Source organism: Phaenicophaeus curvirostris, chromosome Z (assembly GCF_032191515.1).
Source record: "Phaenicophaeus curvirostris isolate KB17595 chromosome Z, BPBGC_Pcur_1.0, whole genome shotgun sequence".
Classification (NCBI taxonomy): domain Eukaryota; kingdom Metazoa; phylum Chordata; class Aves; order Cuculiformes; family Cuculidae; genus Phaenicophaeus; species Phaenicophaeus curvirostris.
In genome coordinates, this window is record NC_091431.1 from 32,494,050 (window position 1) to 32,508,998 (window position 14,949).

Sequence of the window (14,949 nt, forward strand, 5' to 3'; positions counted from 1 at the left end):
AAAGGTTAGTTATCCCATGGGTGTTTTAGGCTTTCCCACAGTCATAGTTATTACAGTCTAAAATCCTTTTCTGGCATAGGTGTCAAATTCTTGGCAAGGCAACAGTTCTCCTTGATGAGGTTGCAGCTATTCTCACATAGGTTGGCTTTTTTCTAATATGAATTTCAAAGGCTGAATACAAACAGTGACAGTGAACACAAGCTAGACAAGTGAAATTAAAAAGCAGGGATCTAGAAGTCTAAATAAAATTGCTATCTCCTGATGCACTGGACAAATTTTAGTTAAAGAGAGGACCACAGCTTGATGTGTTCCAGTTGACAAATGGAAGGGTTAATGAAATCCTTCTAAGGAGTGGAGGAAAATTTCTGACTTGTATGGTGGAATGGTTAAAAGTTCAATAGTCCCTCTGCAGGACTTGAGCAAACTGGAAATTTGCCTGATAAAGACGTACTGTTATTGCACCAGTATAGTGCTGGTATATGTATTGTGTTTTTACTCTATTCATTCATGGCCTGGGACCCTGTCATAGTAGGTGTAATGAAGCAGAATGTCTCTGCCCTGAGAGTCTTTGCTTGTCAGAGTCAGAGCTTGATTTACACTGTACTATACAAGTGTTTTACAAACTTTACCTTTCTTATTTCATAGCTGTTTTCCATCATGCTCAGATTTGGATTTATCTATGTGAAAGCTGACTGTGTACCTGAAGACATCTTTTTATAAAGGCTCTACTGAGATACCATTAGAACTTTGCCAAGAGAAAAAGTGCTTCAGAAATCTTTTGAGCAATGGTATTCCCTGTAAGCAGCGCGTTTGCAAACCTTTGGGCACTAAAGCACATTCAGACTTGCTTTATTCTCACTATTTGCTTTTATCTTAAATAACAACAAACACAATCTGTACTCTGTGCTTTTTTTTTCTAAATTTTCCCTGATCCTAAGTTAGTTTGTTGGAGATTTCTTCCTGCTTTTATGTCTTCTCCCTCCTGTGCAAGACATAAGCAAGATATTATGTTGCTTTGCTTTGGTGAGTCAGATTAAGTGACTTTTCATGTCTACGGATGTGTCACACTCCTAGCACAATATAACATTTAAAATTACTTGTGTGTTTTTATAAACTGACAGGATTTACAAGCACAGCATAGGAAGCTAGAAAAGTTTCAAAATATTTTAAAGATAGTGTCAAGCCTATGAAAATTGAGTAGAATGGAATGTTTCTCCCTGCTTTAATTATAGTGCCAGCACTGGTAAAGCTAAACACGGATAATATGGAGTCCATTAAAGTATATGAGGTTTAGTAACATGATACAATACCCACAAATTCTCTGTGAGTGAACATATTGCTTTAAAGATCAAAAAGAGAAGGTCGTTACTAACAAGACTATCATGTCACTTCAAAGGATTTATGTATGTCTAGTTCTTAGAGATGGAAATTAGCAAAATGGATAGCCTACTTGAACAATAACATTTAATTTTAGTGATACCATGGGAAAATCAAAGCACAAAAGTGCTTATGAAGAGTATGAGGAGAATATATTTTTCTCTAAGTGCTCTATTTGATAGTATTAACTTGGTTTATTAGCAATTTACTCTAATACAGTCTTAATGTTGTACAATATCTGTATTTGGTTTTGTTAATGCCACTGAAAACAGTAATGAGATCTTAGGTTTTTATATCATTCTAGTTAATGAGTGTGGGTTTGTTGCAGTACAAAAGTATGACATCAGTCATTTATATTGTGCTAATGCAGTAGTGTTACTCCTTAGTCTATAGTATGTAATGCAGTTTGCATTTGCAAAAGAGAAACTTTCTTATATGAGAGAAAAGCATGCAAGTATTTCCTGTGTGAGCAACTGTATGATCTGTTCTTCATCTATACCTCCTTATATTTCACAGAGGCTTACACAGAGTCCATTCAAAGTAGGCTATGCCTTTCATTTATTTCCAGCTGACCTTTGTTTGGTTTTTTTATATACAGGGCTTGATCATGCTAAGTCCTGTAACTGGGGAAATACTGGACAGGAGGCTTGATTAAACTGGAAGTCCATGGTCTACACCTCCTACCATACAGAATTTGATTTATTTTTTTTTATGACTTTGATATGAAACTTACTTTCAATCCATGCAGCATTCAAGCAGATATATTCAAGCTGCAATGGATAAGAAACAGCAAGAAAGTTATATTCTTCCTGCATAAGCGGTTGCAGTAGGACAGTTTATTCAGTATTAAGTGCTAGTGCAGAAGCAGTAACTGTGTATTACTTTCTTCCAAGAACTCTCACTAAAATAATATTTGTCTGGCAAATCATTTCCACTTACTAGGCTCTTTTGAGGGGGTCTGAGAGATACAATCACTTGTGAGATAGGCCATAATAATCCAGTGTTTTTACACAGTGCAAAGCCAGTGCAAATTTTGTATAAAACATTAGGAAGTAAAAGTAGTATTTAATGATCTGTTTGTTGTTTTGTATGCAGCTATTATCAATTTTTTTTCTCCATTGCTGTGCACTCGGTGCTTTATATTTTGCATGAACTGCAGAATATAAGTCTGCGTATGTGTGCAGGCATGTATATACACACATACAAAGATGAATAAAGGAATGCAATATGATTGGTTTTACCTTCACTTCATACAGATGTAGCTGAGCATGTGGGAATGAAGCAAAATATACATTTTTGGTATGTTCCTTTGTAATACTTTGGATTTTCAAACTTCATTTGGAAATACTAGTAACTATAGAAATTTTACCTGTATTAAGCCATAGGCAGTATTAGCTGTGACCTTGTGTTTGTTTGCTTGTTTGTTTACATATAAATTTATTTCTTATCCTTGTTAGGTTATTTTCTTAGCTTTGAAGTGTTGCTGGCAGTCCTAGATTAGGTTGTTTTCTAGATTCGATTCTCTGTTGGCTTCAAATTTCTGAGTCTTTTCTCAGTAATATTTTTTGGTCTTCTCATCTTGATGACGACTAAATACAGAGATGGTAGACTTGGCTATATCAAAAGTACGAATAAGTTTAGGCATGCTTTACTGAGGAAATGTGTTTGGTACCAGAACAAAACTTTTGCAGATATACTACAATGAAGGAGCAGGCGTGTAAAGACTCTTTCTTAAGTGAAACTCAGGTATTGGTGAAAGCACGTATTTCCATAGGACCAGTATCTATCTGGCTTTAATTTTTTATTTTAACACTTAAAAGAAGCAAATTATCCGTAAATCCTGTCACATAGCTTCTTTTTTCACAACTTAACTTTGAAGACCCCGTCATTGTGCTTAGGGACAGGCACATGTAGGCACACAAAGATATGTTTTATTGATTCATTAAATTCTAACTGACTTTTTCAGTTTTACTGTTTATGCATATTTGTGACTTTTTTTGATCTAAATTGTGAGAAGAATGTTAATAACTAATTCTGCATTTACCCAGCTAATTTGCATACATTTGTGTTGTATGGTAAATCACATGAAAACCTATAGGGGAAAGGCTCAGCTCTTGTAACAACTAATAGGCTATTTTTTCTTTTGACTTGCACAAATTGAGAAATATTGCCTGTGGCAAACATAATGGAGAACTGCATTTTTAATGCTCTCACACATACTCATTTTCTTTACAAAGAAAGAAGCAGATGACTGTTCTTACAAACAAAACTTCTTAAGTCTCTGTAGCTGACATGGGATATTGGATGCTGAAACACTTCAGGTTGGTGGATTTATGGTTTGTAGGTTGTATAAGGTTACCTGGATATTCGATTTGACTAATGGGAATGGTATTGTGCGTGAAAGGGCTAGAGGCACTTCACAGCTATAAATATTTTCTCCTGAAGAAATTGTCTGTAACTTATAGGACTAACTAAGAGAGTAGAACTGTGCAAACATGAGTTTATGATTTACAACACACAGCGTCCTGTGTATGGATTTACTGTAGTTTCTCTTTTTGTGGTTTTTCTCTGGGTAACTACAGAAATTACAGGGGCAACCCTTATGACTGGGCAGTAGTTGTTAGGTATGTACTCCAGCTATATGCATACAGCATCTGTATTTAGTGTCCTGAGGAGAAGCTCAGAATAATGTCTTTCTTGGCTTCCCAATCTGAAACAGTGTTTCTGTTCAGTGCTCCTGGTTGAGAAGCGCTTACCAGCACCAGAATTTGTGTAACACATAGAAGGTACTGGTAGTAGTATATCTGCAATGAACTGAGGTGAGATCTTGGTGAGATTTCTCAGATCTTCTCTACATGGTGACCTGGTTTGCTGGACATCTTAGCGGAGAGTAGAAGAAAACATTCATCACAGTTTTCAAAAATATATTGAGAACAACCTTGTATCTGCAGTGTTTCATGAACACTGCTTTATAATCCTTCAGAGAATATACTCCAAGAGAACTGGTAATAGAAACTTGAAATACAAACTAATAAGAGAATTGTCATTTGCAGAGTATCTGCAGCATGTTGTATCAGAGCCACATAGAGAAGCTGTGGGAAGTTTTGGGTTTCTGCATAAGGAAAAGGTGTTCCTTTACCAGTGTCCCCACTTTCTAAAATAAAGATGCTATCTGACTGACTTAGAAAAATGGAGCACTATGGTACACTGAATGGTTCCAGTTTTGCTAATAGGGACCATAGTGGATTGTGCCTTTAGTATTTTGTTGTAGTGCTAAATAAGGATATGAATTGCATTTATGATTTTTTTTTTTTTTGCAGTTTAGGAAAAGGTGCAATGCTGTAATTAGAAAGCTAAGAATTAGTGAGGAGACAAGTAGAGGAAACTACTGATTACATATGGATGTCAGTAAATAGGATGGTTGAGACACTTTTTATTTGAGGCATCTTAATGACTTGCTCTTCAATTAGAAACTGAGCCCTACAGAGTTGCCAGCCAAAATGTACCTGTCTCAGGGAAGAAAATACTTAATTACAGCTTTTTTTCAGATGACTAGCAGGTCCCAATAACCAAGTTACTTCTGAAATTTTAATACCTTTTCTCTTTTGTACATCTACTTTTTAATTAGCTTATTTGTACGTTTATTGGGCCATATCTTGATGACTCCTTTGAGGAACTTTGGGGATTTAACAGTACATTCAACCACAAAACTGTTGGGGAGAAACCCCACGCTGTTTTCTGTGTATGCTACTTTTTATTCTCTATCTCTGGCTACCTGCAGTCATTCAATAACTCTGCTAAGTCTTATCAGGTTGAGGAAGGACCTAACCTCTTATTTATAACTCATACATTAAAAATGTGCCATGTGTTTTCTAGCAAAGAACTGCTTAGAAGTGGGATGAAGGGAACCATTGGATTTTTTTCCATATTTAAATACAGCTATCAAATGCTGAAATATTTATGGTTTGACTATAGATGAGGAGAGAATCATTTTCTTCACTGTCTGTGCTTTCCTTATATGGTATAAAAATGGTAGCTAGAAGTGGTTCAGAGAAGAGAAGTTTTCTCATTTAATTTGTCTTAATGGGCCATTTTTGGATCCAGCTTGGATTTAGTCCTGTATGCTGTAGTTCGTTGCCTGGGTTTTTTTTTTAATAGTTCAACTTATGGAGATGAAATTTTCATCGCAAGAATACAGAGATCATTACTTGAATTTAACTTGAATCACTGAATCTTCATATTAAAGAAAAATGAAAAAATGAAGAGACTAAACCAGTTATTTTTGTAAGCATTGAGGCATTTTCATATATCTTGTGATTTCAGAGGTATTATGCATTTCCTTCTAACCCCAAGTTTTTGTATAACCGTGAAGTCTAAAACATTTAAAAGAGAAACACAGGAAATCGTCATGAAGTTGCTGGTAAAGGTGAGATAGGGCAGGGAAGGAGTGAAGTATCATAGGAATTGTAGTGGAATATAGAAACTAACAATACCACAGAGTTCCTCTTCTATTTTTGGTTGTGATTCTTCCTGACAAAAATTAAACCAGTCCAACCTTTTCTATTCTAATATCATTCATGGAAAAAAGATGGTATAACCTCCTTTGCTCCTTACATGTTTTCCAGAGGTTTCTTTTTGTTGTGCAGTAAGGTTTCAATTGCCTTTTGTTTTCTCCTTGGGAATTTTGTCCTTTGAAACAGAAAGTGTTGCGTGTTGCTTGAGACAGGTTCTATTAGCGTCAGAGGCTTCCTGCTTTCAGAACTGGCCTCTATTTTATAGCTAATATTGCCTTTAAAATGGACAAATAGAAAAGCTGTATACCAAAGCCTTAGGGGTTAAGCTGGTTTTGTGCAGAAAGAAGAAGGAAATTTCTCTTCGTACCACCTAGAAGGAGCATCTTTTCTTATAGTGTAGCTAATTTTAGTGGAACGTAGCAACAACAGCAATAGTTTGCCTGGGAAACAACTTTTAACACATCCCAGGTGACAGAGAGCAGTCCTCTTTCTCCTTTCTAGAGTTCAGCAATGCTCGCTTGCAAGCGTGCAAGGGTGTGTCAGCTAGTTTGCCAGACTCTGCTGCACTGGAAAGTCACCTTTCCTGGAAAGTAAAGCACCTTAAAACCATTGAACTTTATTCTGCTAATGCTTTGCTCTTCCCTACTTTTAGGTCCTGAAGTCAAGACTTAAATTTTTCCAGTTGCACTCAGTTCGGTAGGGGATTTTTGGTTCGAACTGGTCCCAGAATTTTCCATGGAAACTTCAGCCTTTGTTAGGTCCTGGCCACAGCATTACTTCTGCTCCAGAGAATGCGTGTTTAGTATTTATTCTTACTAAATGTTAATATGTCATTTGTCCTTTCTGCTGTGTTGCTTTGGTCATTTGGTGTTTTGTCATCAAATCACCCTGATTTAGAATATTGTCCTTTTCAGCAAGAGTTTGACATTAAAGCTACTTTCATGTTGAAGAAAAGGACTTCAAATTCAGTTCAAGCTTCGAGTTACTAGCTTACAAAGAAACCCAGGTTTACTCAGGACTCTTGGACTTTGTTATTAGAGAGGAAGTGTAATGTGCCTAACATAAAAAATTCTTGAGCTTGTTGCTGAAAGAGGAGGAAAAATAAATCCCAGCTGTTACCATGATACCCTAGACATCTTAATCCAACAGGCAGTGTTCTAATAGGATACTGGTGGAAATATTGCAGAATAAAGACAGAAGAGAACAGAAGAGAACAATACCAAGAAACTTACTGCAATGTTATGTGAGAGGAGGACAGATGATATGAGCCAACCTGACTCTCCCTTGTAGATCATACATCTGGTCTTAAGGCAAATACTTAAGCTGGTCTGGGATTTTTTTTTTAAGATGAAAAGAAGAAGGGCAGAAAAAAAATTATTGCAGTCATCCAGCTTGGCAAGCAGTTCTTAGTTTCTCAGCAAGGCCAAAGACATTACAATCTATCCCTTTATCACCTTGTTCTTTGTTGTTGAGGCAGAACAATATGTCATTTGGTTTGGTCTCTTTTATAAATTTATTTTTCATTATTATTACTTTTGAAGGAATATAACACTGATTGAAGAGGGATCTTTCTGAGTTTAGTGCTATCAACAGTACACAACTGCCCTGGGAAGGAAAAAACCACACTTTTTCATAGTTATTGCTAAAACTGCATCGTATTCTGAGGTTATGAGTTAAATGCAACAGGACTGTGGTTCACGGTACAGTCTGTAGTATACAAATCCTTGTGAGGACTGGTGGAAAAAGACATAAGCAGGGAACGGATTTTAGTATTTTCTTCCCAAAGAATGTGGCCAATCACTAGCTGTTGTTTGCTCTGAGGTGTGTTCAAGAGAAAGTTTGTATGTACAAATCACTAATTTTCTGTTTTTTCCAGGTAGAGTTTTAGTAGCACCTAGCTGTCCTAGGTAGTCAGTGGTATTCTAGTTAGTCTGACTAACAGAGTATTCTAATAAACAGCAGTGAGCCCAAACGTTTGTATTTTACAGACATAAACAGCAGCATGTAAGCATCAAACTTAAAACTTGTTTTTAAATAAACGTGTGTCACGATGCACTTCTGGAGTAATTTCTGAGTAGGAAGAATCTGTTAGTGATAAAATTATTGCATGGAGTCCGTTTTGGCTAATGTTGGAAATGTTATTTCCACCTTTATTCTAGTAATGTAGTGATGACTATAGGATTCTTACCTTTTGAGAAATCTGTAACTGCCTGAGCAAAGCATTTAGCCAGCTGCTGCATGTATTCATTGAAGGCAACAGAAAGGACACAGTTTCCTGAATATAACCACAGAGAGCGAATATTGGGCCCTAAATAACACACCAGTTACTGCAAATGTCAGTAGAGGGAGGTTTTCTGACTTCGATTTAGTAAAAGCCTCCAGCAAAGCCAGCTGTTAACACTTCTTAACTGCTTGTCATTGTGAAGGAGGAGGCATCATTTCTACACACTTTTGTCTTTTGATTAAAAGAAGGAAACAATTTTCAAGCACATCCCAACAGGTGCAGAACCACAGCATTAGTTATATTGGACTCCTACTTTGCTCCTTTTTTGCATTTATACTGAATTTGCTAGTTCTTATTGGTATGTTTTTCTAGGGAAAAACTGAGCCCTGCATTGGAAACACATTTTCAAAGACTAAGGGAATCCATTTCAAGTTAGCTGAGTAACTCTTCAAATGTGAGCTTAGCATGAAGACAGAGAGTGCATTCATATGTCTGTGTATAGATAATTTCAGTTATTTGTCACAAACAGGGACAGAATTAATAACAATTTATGAAACAGTCATAAACAGAACAAACTTAACAGTTCCTCTGCCCAGTCATCTTTTATAAAGCAAGATGGCTTCCAATAGTTTCCATTATCTGCAAAAAGCAACTTGTTCTGCCATATTGCATAGATTTTTTGACTGATGAAGGAGACGAGGCAATGAAATAAAACTTACTTTGGGAGTTCTTCAGGCAATACTTTTCAGCTGTAGCTCTTGAGGATTCTTGCAAGGGCAAAAAAAATCTGTATGCAAATGGTCTTTCACAAGTGAAAATCTGCATGCTCAAGTCAAGTTGCTAGTGTACATGTTGAACTACAGGCCAATTTACAGTTTCAGAATTGTGGACATTGATGATAGTTACAGTCTTGTGAAAGCCCAGACTGTGGTGGCATACAGGTGTGTTTCCCTATGATCATGTATTTTGAGGCAAGCACAATTCTAGAAAGGAATTTTCCACAGCAGCTCTTCCTGGGAAAGAAGTGGGTGTGTGTATGATCTATTACATGCTAGATGTGTTGTTTCCACTTACTCCTCTCTCCTAATACAGTAAGTACACTTAAAATGAAAGAATTGGGGAAATGATCATGGGCAGCAGAAAGAAGGAATAAACGGGGTTTGGCTTGTTAGCTATATAATGTGAGAACTCCTATTTTGACAGAAGCAAGGTAAGTATTGTCTCAACAAAGGCAGGTGTATTGAAGCATATGGAGGCTGAGTTTGCTATAGGATTTAGTGGTGTATTTGTACTTTTTATGAGTAGATACATTGTTCTCTATTTAGCATTGTCACCTGTGATGTCATTTTGTTTTTTCATCCCTTTTCAAGGACTCCTGAAGCCTATGGCCTGATGTTTCAAGTCTAGCTTTTCATCAAGTGTTCTTAATTAGTCTGAAGTGTAATTTTTCAGACCAGACACCTGCATTACAGCAGAAACCATATTAAACAAACTCTTGAGAAAAGGTGTAAAAAGGTGAAAGGAGATAATGAAACATTAAAAGTACCATATACTTTACTTCTTCCATGTAAAATAATCAAAAAAGGGATGAGAATAAAATCTGCATAATCAAGCTACTTTGAGCACTTGGAAGTCCTTACATGGAGAGGCTGAAATGTGTTCAGTCCTTCAGATGAGGGGAAAAGATATTTTAGTGTAGCACAAAAGATGATTTGCGTTTTCGCTGTCTTACTCTTCCACTTGTCTTTCCTTCTTCCCCATTCACAGCATCTGCGATCCCAGATAATGGAAGGAGGTCCTGTTTAAAGCTTAAGGTCTTTGTGCGACCAGCAAGTAAGTTCTTCAGATTAAGCTTTCAAGGGTGGCTTTGTAGCTTATACTTTACTATGTGGTCTAATAAACAGCAGTAAACCTTTTTTTAACTGTTGAGTCTTGTGTATCTGCTCTGTGTAGCAACATTGGTGTTATGAATTTCACCGTATTTTCTTACAATTTTTCATAAAGCTTTGTTTTAATTACATGGCATTTGCTAACTTGTTTCTTAAACTGTTGTACAAATGGAAGACTACTGACATATGGACAAGCACCACAGACTAAAATATGGGTGTGCTTAATCATATATAGTAAACAGAGAAAAAAGAAAAAGAGTGAAGTGGGGAGTTGAAGGGTGTCTCACTAACATATTTGGCTGTTATCTCTATTTTTGTTATAGACAGCTGTATGAAAACTATAGGTGTTCATGATCGTGTTTTCGATGTTAACGACAAAGTAGAAAATTCATTAGAACCAGCAGGTTAGTATGCTTAGAGAATCTCTTGTTAACAAGTGTGTGTATTCCTCTGGTGCGTCAGTACTTTTTTCCCTCTTTTCTCTGCATGCTTTGCATGATACAACTACTCTGCTTTTGCAAACTTCTAGCAGTTCTAGCACTTTTTACAGTGTATTTCCTGTATGTTTGCTTAATGCAGGGAAGGAAAAATGATGCTTTATTTGTTTTTTGGGTGACCTAGTATAATAAAATATGATGTGTGCCAGTCAAAAAAATTTAACCAATATTCTGAAGTCTTTGGCCCATCCAATCCAAACACCCAATCTGCTGGCAAAACACTCTATTTACTAACAGGGTCCAGAGTTTTAGAAATAAATGGACACACTTAATTTATTACATGGTTGTGAAAGACTTCTAGATAAGCCAAAGCACTGCTTGTTTAATGCTGGTGCATGATGCAGACAGAGAGGTAGTGTTTAAGTAAGAAATCAGCCCTTTAAGATTATATACTTTTTTATGTATCTTCTTTACATCCATGCATGCACACACAGTCCCACACTCTGACACAAATAAAATTCTATTCTGTTTTTTATTGAAGCAAAAGTATGTTTTGAGGCACTTGTCTGCCTGTTTTTGCAAAACGCTGCCTTAACAGTAAGAATAATGCTTGCGATGATAAAGCCCCTCACCTGCCCAGGCCAAAGCTGCTTTAACCTCCAGCATCAATCAAGCTGATGTGTCTCTGTGTGGAAAGTGCATGTATATTGTTTGTATGGCTCAGGTTTGTTAGAGACAGTCTAGGTGTGTGAGTAATTCCACCAGCTTCAGTGGGATGGCTCATGACATAAACATTATGTGGGTTCATAGGAAAAGTATGTGCAACAGTAGTATTACCTGTTTTTTTATTTGTACCTGCACATTGGTCACACACTGATGTATTCAAGCCACAATAATTAAAGTAAACAGTTAAATAAACAGATTATGGCGGAAAAATATTACACACACACTGTTTAGCACATAACCAGAAGAATAGATTACCAAGATCTCCTTTTTTTACTTTCTTTTCCTCTTACGCTGTTTGAAAGATATTTGCCCTTTGGTATAAAGAAACATATTATTTTTTAGCCCCCTGCTACTTGCAGTTTCTTTAACTAAAAGTCATTGTTTATACAGAAGTAAAAGCAAGGCATTCACAAGGTATCCAGTTTGAATGATTTACCTATGGTTATACAATAGCTTTGATTATTTTTCTTTAAGGGGATATTTGGAACTCTGCTAAAAATTTTGGGTTTGAGAATCAGAGATGTTTTCTAAGCAAATCTAAACACAAGGAGAATGCATTTGCAGTAGATAGATACATTTGTACATTTATTAACAGTATTCTTCTACAGAAGGCATTAAAATTACTTTCCTTATCTCTAGGTAACCTGTGAATAAAGAAACTCAATGCCCATTTTTGTATTTTGTGACTTGCTAAACAAGGTCCAATTAATGTGTATTCCTCCTGAAACTGATTTGCGAAAGAGGTCATCTCAGCCACAACTGCTTGATTTTATTTCACTCACTAAAACGTTGTTTTTCAGCCATGCCCTCATTTCACACTGAATGTCTGTACCTCACTAGCACCATCACAAAAGCAAGGCAGGCAAACCAGGGAACCAAAAATTGTACAAAGAGCATCTTTGAGGCTGAGATGAAATACTGTTTGTATTACCAGGAGGAGTTAATATCTTTAACAAGAAGGTTTGGTACTAAAAAGTTCCCACTCCCGACACCAGTGTATATTTGCTTTATTACTTGGATCAGTCACCATTACATAATCAGTCATTCGCAGATCTGCCAACTGCTTTTCTGTTAATAGGCTATTCTATTATTAGACCTGCCACAGCCTTGGTAGATCTTGTTGGTGTGATCTATATTGTGTACTAATTTAACAGCCTCTGGCATGTGTCTTCTGCTTCTGTTCTGTCCCCTAGCCTGCCACTGTCTTCTTCCACAGTAGACAGAAGAACTGGGAGGCAGGAGGATTGTGTTCAGTAGTGACCCTCCTTTTAAATATCACCATTTGTCTGATTTTTGAACTCTTTTAATTTCACTGGTTTTGTTCAGGAATTTGTAGGAATCTGGATCACACTTGTTTCGGAAGTGATGATAGTAACTTGCCTTCTTCCTGTCCTCTTCTTCTTTTCCTCCTTAATAATTAAACAAAAAGTCCCCGAACAGAAATTGCAGCTCTGCATATCAGGCAAAATAATACTGAAAACATGCTTTGTAAAGCTCTGTGATCTGGAAAAGTTGTCTGTCAAAATAATTTTTGCTAATTACTGCTGGCAATTGTTTAGCAGCAACTTTCCAGATTTTATTTAGGAATTCTGGCCTCTTCATCACTTGCCTTCAGTTTTTAAAATAAAATAAAGCATTTTCCCTAAGCTTTAAGGACTGTGCAGTGTCATGATTCTGTACCTCCAAGGAAAATCGTATTTGTAAAGTGATTATGAGAATTAGAGATGAATTGTGTGCTCTGTTATGTGAGTGAAGAGACCTTGGGACTACGTTGACAGAAAGCCCAGGTGATTGCTTGAAAGGAACCCCTTAATGTTTCATGAAAATTAATTCCCCTGTCAATAATGGCTTTATAAAAATGGCGATTCCAGTTGTGGCACTATCTTGATAGTCAAAGAGAATGAGGATTTATTACTGCTGTACACTAGTTCTATCGTGTTGTGTTTTAGTGCTGATTCATGGATGTAATTAAGGCAAAACTGTTGACATTCAGTGTTACAAATTGAGACTTATTTGCAACTCTGTTGATGATGCAGGTGGTAGAAGGTAATGCATATGGTTCTGCCCTGTAGTTTTAGTTCATCAGCAGTGAGTAAATGTTTCCAAATTGGGAAGAGCTGATTCCAAATATATGAACAGAGGTAGAGCTGAGAGTTAGAACAGAGATACCTTTTTCCCTGTAACTTCTTAAAATATGATTTAATTGGGAAGCTGCTCTTGTGAAATACTGTATTCCCATTGCAGTGTCACCAAAGCATGAGTGTAACTTGGAAAGGAAACATGAAACAACTTTTGGTACTGACAACCATTGGAACTGGCATTTTTCATTAGCCAATATTCACTGAAATTTTTAGGTTCCCTTGGAATAACTCTGGAGGAAAAATATCAGGGCCTCATTCAGGGTCAAAATGTCTGGGAGGGTGTCCGTGCAGTACATGAGGAGGTGTAACTGAAGTGATTCCAGACAGTCATTCTTACTAACCTCATTGGGACTTTCATCTGATGTTGATGTCCCTTTCTTGCAAATGTGAATGTATTTACAGCTAATCGGTGCTTGCTTTTCATGCTTTTGCCTTGAGCAGCACTGAAGACTTGTTGATGAACCCAACAAGATTGTAGCATTAACTAGTGCTGGAGAAAAAACTGTGATTGTTAATCCAGTTTCCTGTGCATCTTGCTGTGTAACTGAACTGGGGCTGAAGAGCCTATTAACCTAAATTATGCGAAGTGCTCTAACAGCTTTTGTGCTGCGTGTCAAGGGTATGAAGAGGAGGGAGCTTGTTTCTCCATGCCAAAGCAGCATAGTGATCCCGGTGACCTGGCTCCTGCTTCCCTTAGTGCATTTAACTGGAGTTGCATAACATTCACCCAGTGTAGTCCTAGTATTTGTTGAGATGGGAGCTATACCTATATCATAGGTATGTCAACAACTCTGATAAAATGGGGGAGCTTATTACAGTAAGTTAATTAATTTTCCTGAAAACAGAGGCACTCTGAAGTAAGTTATAAATACATTTTGAGGCCACTTCACACTTCCTGAAACAGTTTAGCTTATTTCATTCATTTAGAACTAAAAAAATTCAAACCTAGAGCTGATATTTCTGGGAAGCCTCAGGCAGATTAGTTTTAAAATCACCAAATTATATAGCTATGGATATGGAGGGTTTTGCAGAGAAAAATACACCTATAACAGCACTGAAGTTGAATTTGACTTTACCTAGCTGTTTTTATGATACAAGCTGTAGCTTTAATTTACAAAAACTAAACAGAGCTTTATTTGGTGTCATGATTTTAGTATTTTCTACTGTATTCCCTTCTGCCAGTAATGTATAAGCATGTTTTCCCAACACGGCTGGTTCTTTTTTTCATTAGTTTTAGCAGCATATATTTAAATGCCAGGTTGGATGGGGCTTTGGGCAGCCTGATCTAGTGGGATATCTCTGCCTATGGCAAGGGGTTTGGAACTAGATGATCCATAAGGTCCCTTCCAACCCTAAGTATTCTATGATTCTATGATTCTGTGTAATCTGTATTTCATGTGCCATAAAAGATAGTTTGTTATCTATAAAGTTTTCCATATTGAGTATGTATTCAGTAAAATTGGAGATTGTGATAAGTTAGCCTTTAAAATTCTGTTTCAAGAAGGGGAGACTGGTCTTATGTTCCCTTCATATTCCCAAGTGTGATATACTTCAGTGGAAATCTTATGCATGGCAGTGTAATATATACGTAAGCTTATAGGCTGTCATTTCAAATTCAAGAACCAGAATCTGTAACTCAGT

The 14,949-nt window shown here is 36.7% G+C and overlaps 1 protein-coding gene across 2 annotated transcripts in view; it reads left to right on the top strand.

The window, feature by feature from the left end:
- Positions 1-14,949, top strand: part of EFNA5 (ephrin A5) — a 215,085-nt gene that overhangs the window by 198,550 nt on the left and 1,586 nt on the right. The window contains exons 3-4 of one of the 2 annotated variants that reach the window (XM_069879955.1): positions 9,883-9,948; positions 10,328-10,408. In XM_069879955.1, the coding sequence (XP_069736056.1) occupies positions 9,883-9,948; positions 10,328-10,408 (147 nt within the window). The remainder of the gene's footprint in view (positions 1-9,882; positions 9,949-10,327; positions 10,409-14,949) is intronic. The other variant, XM_069879956.1, reaches the window with a different exon arrangement.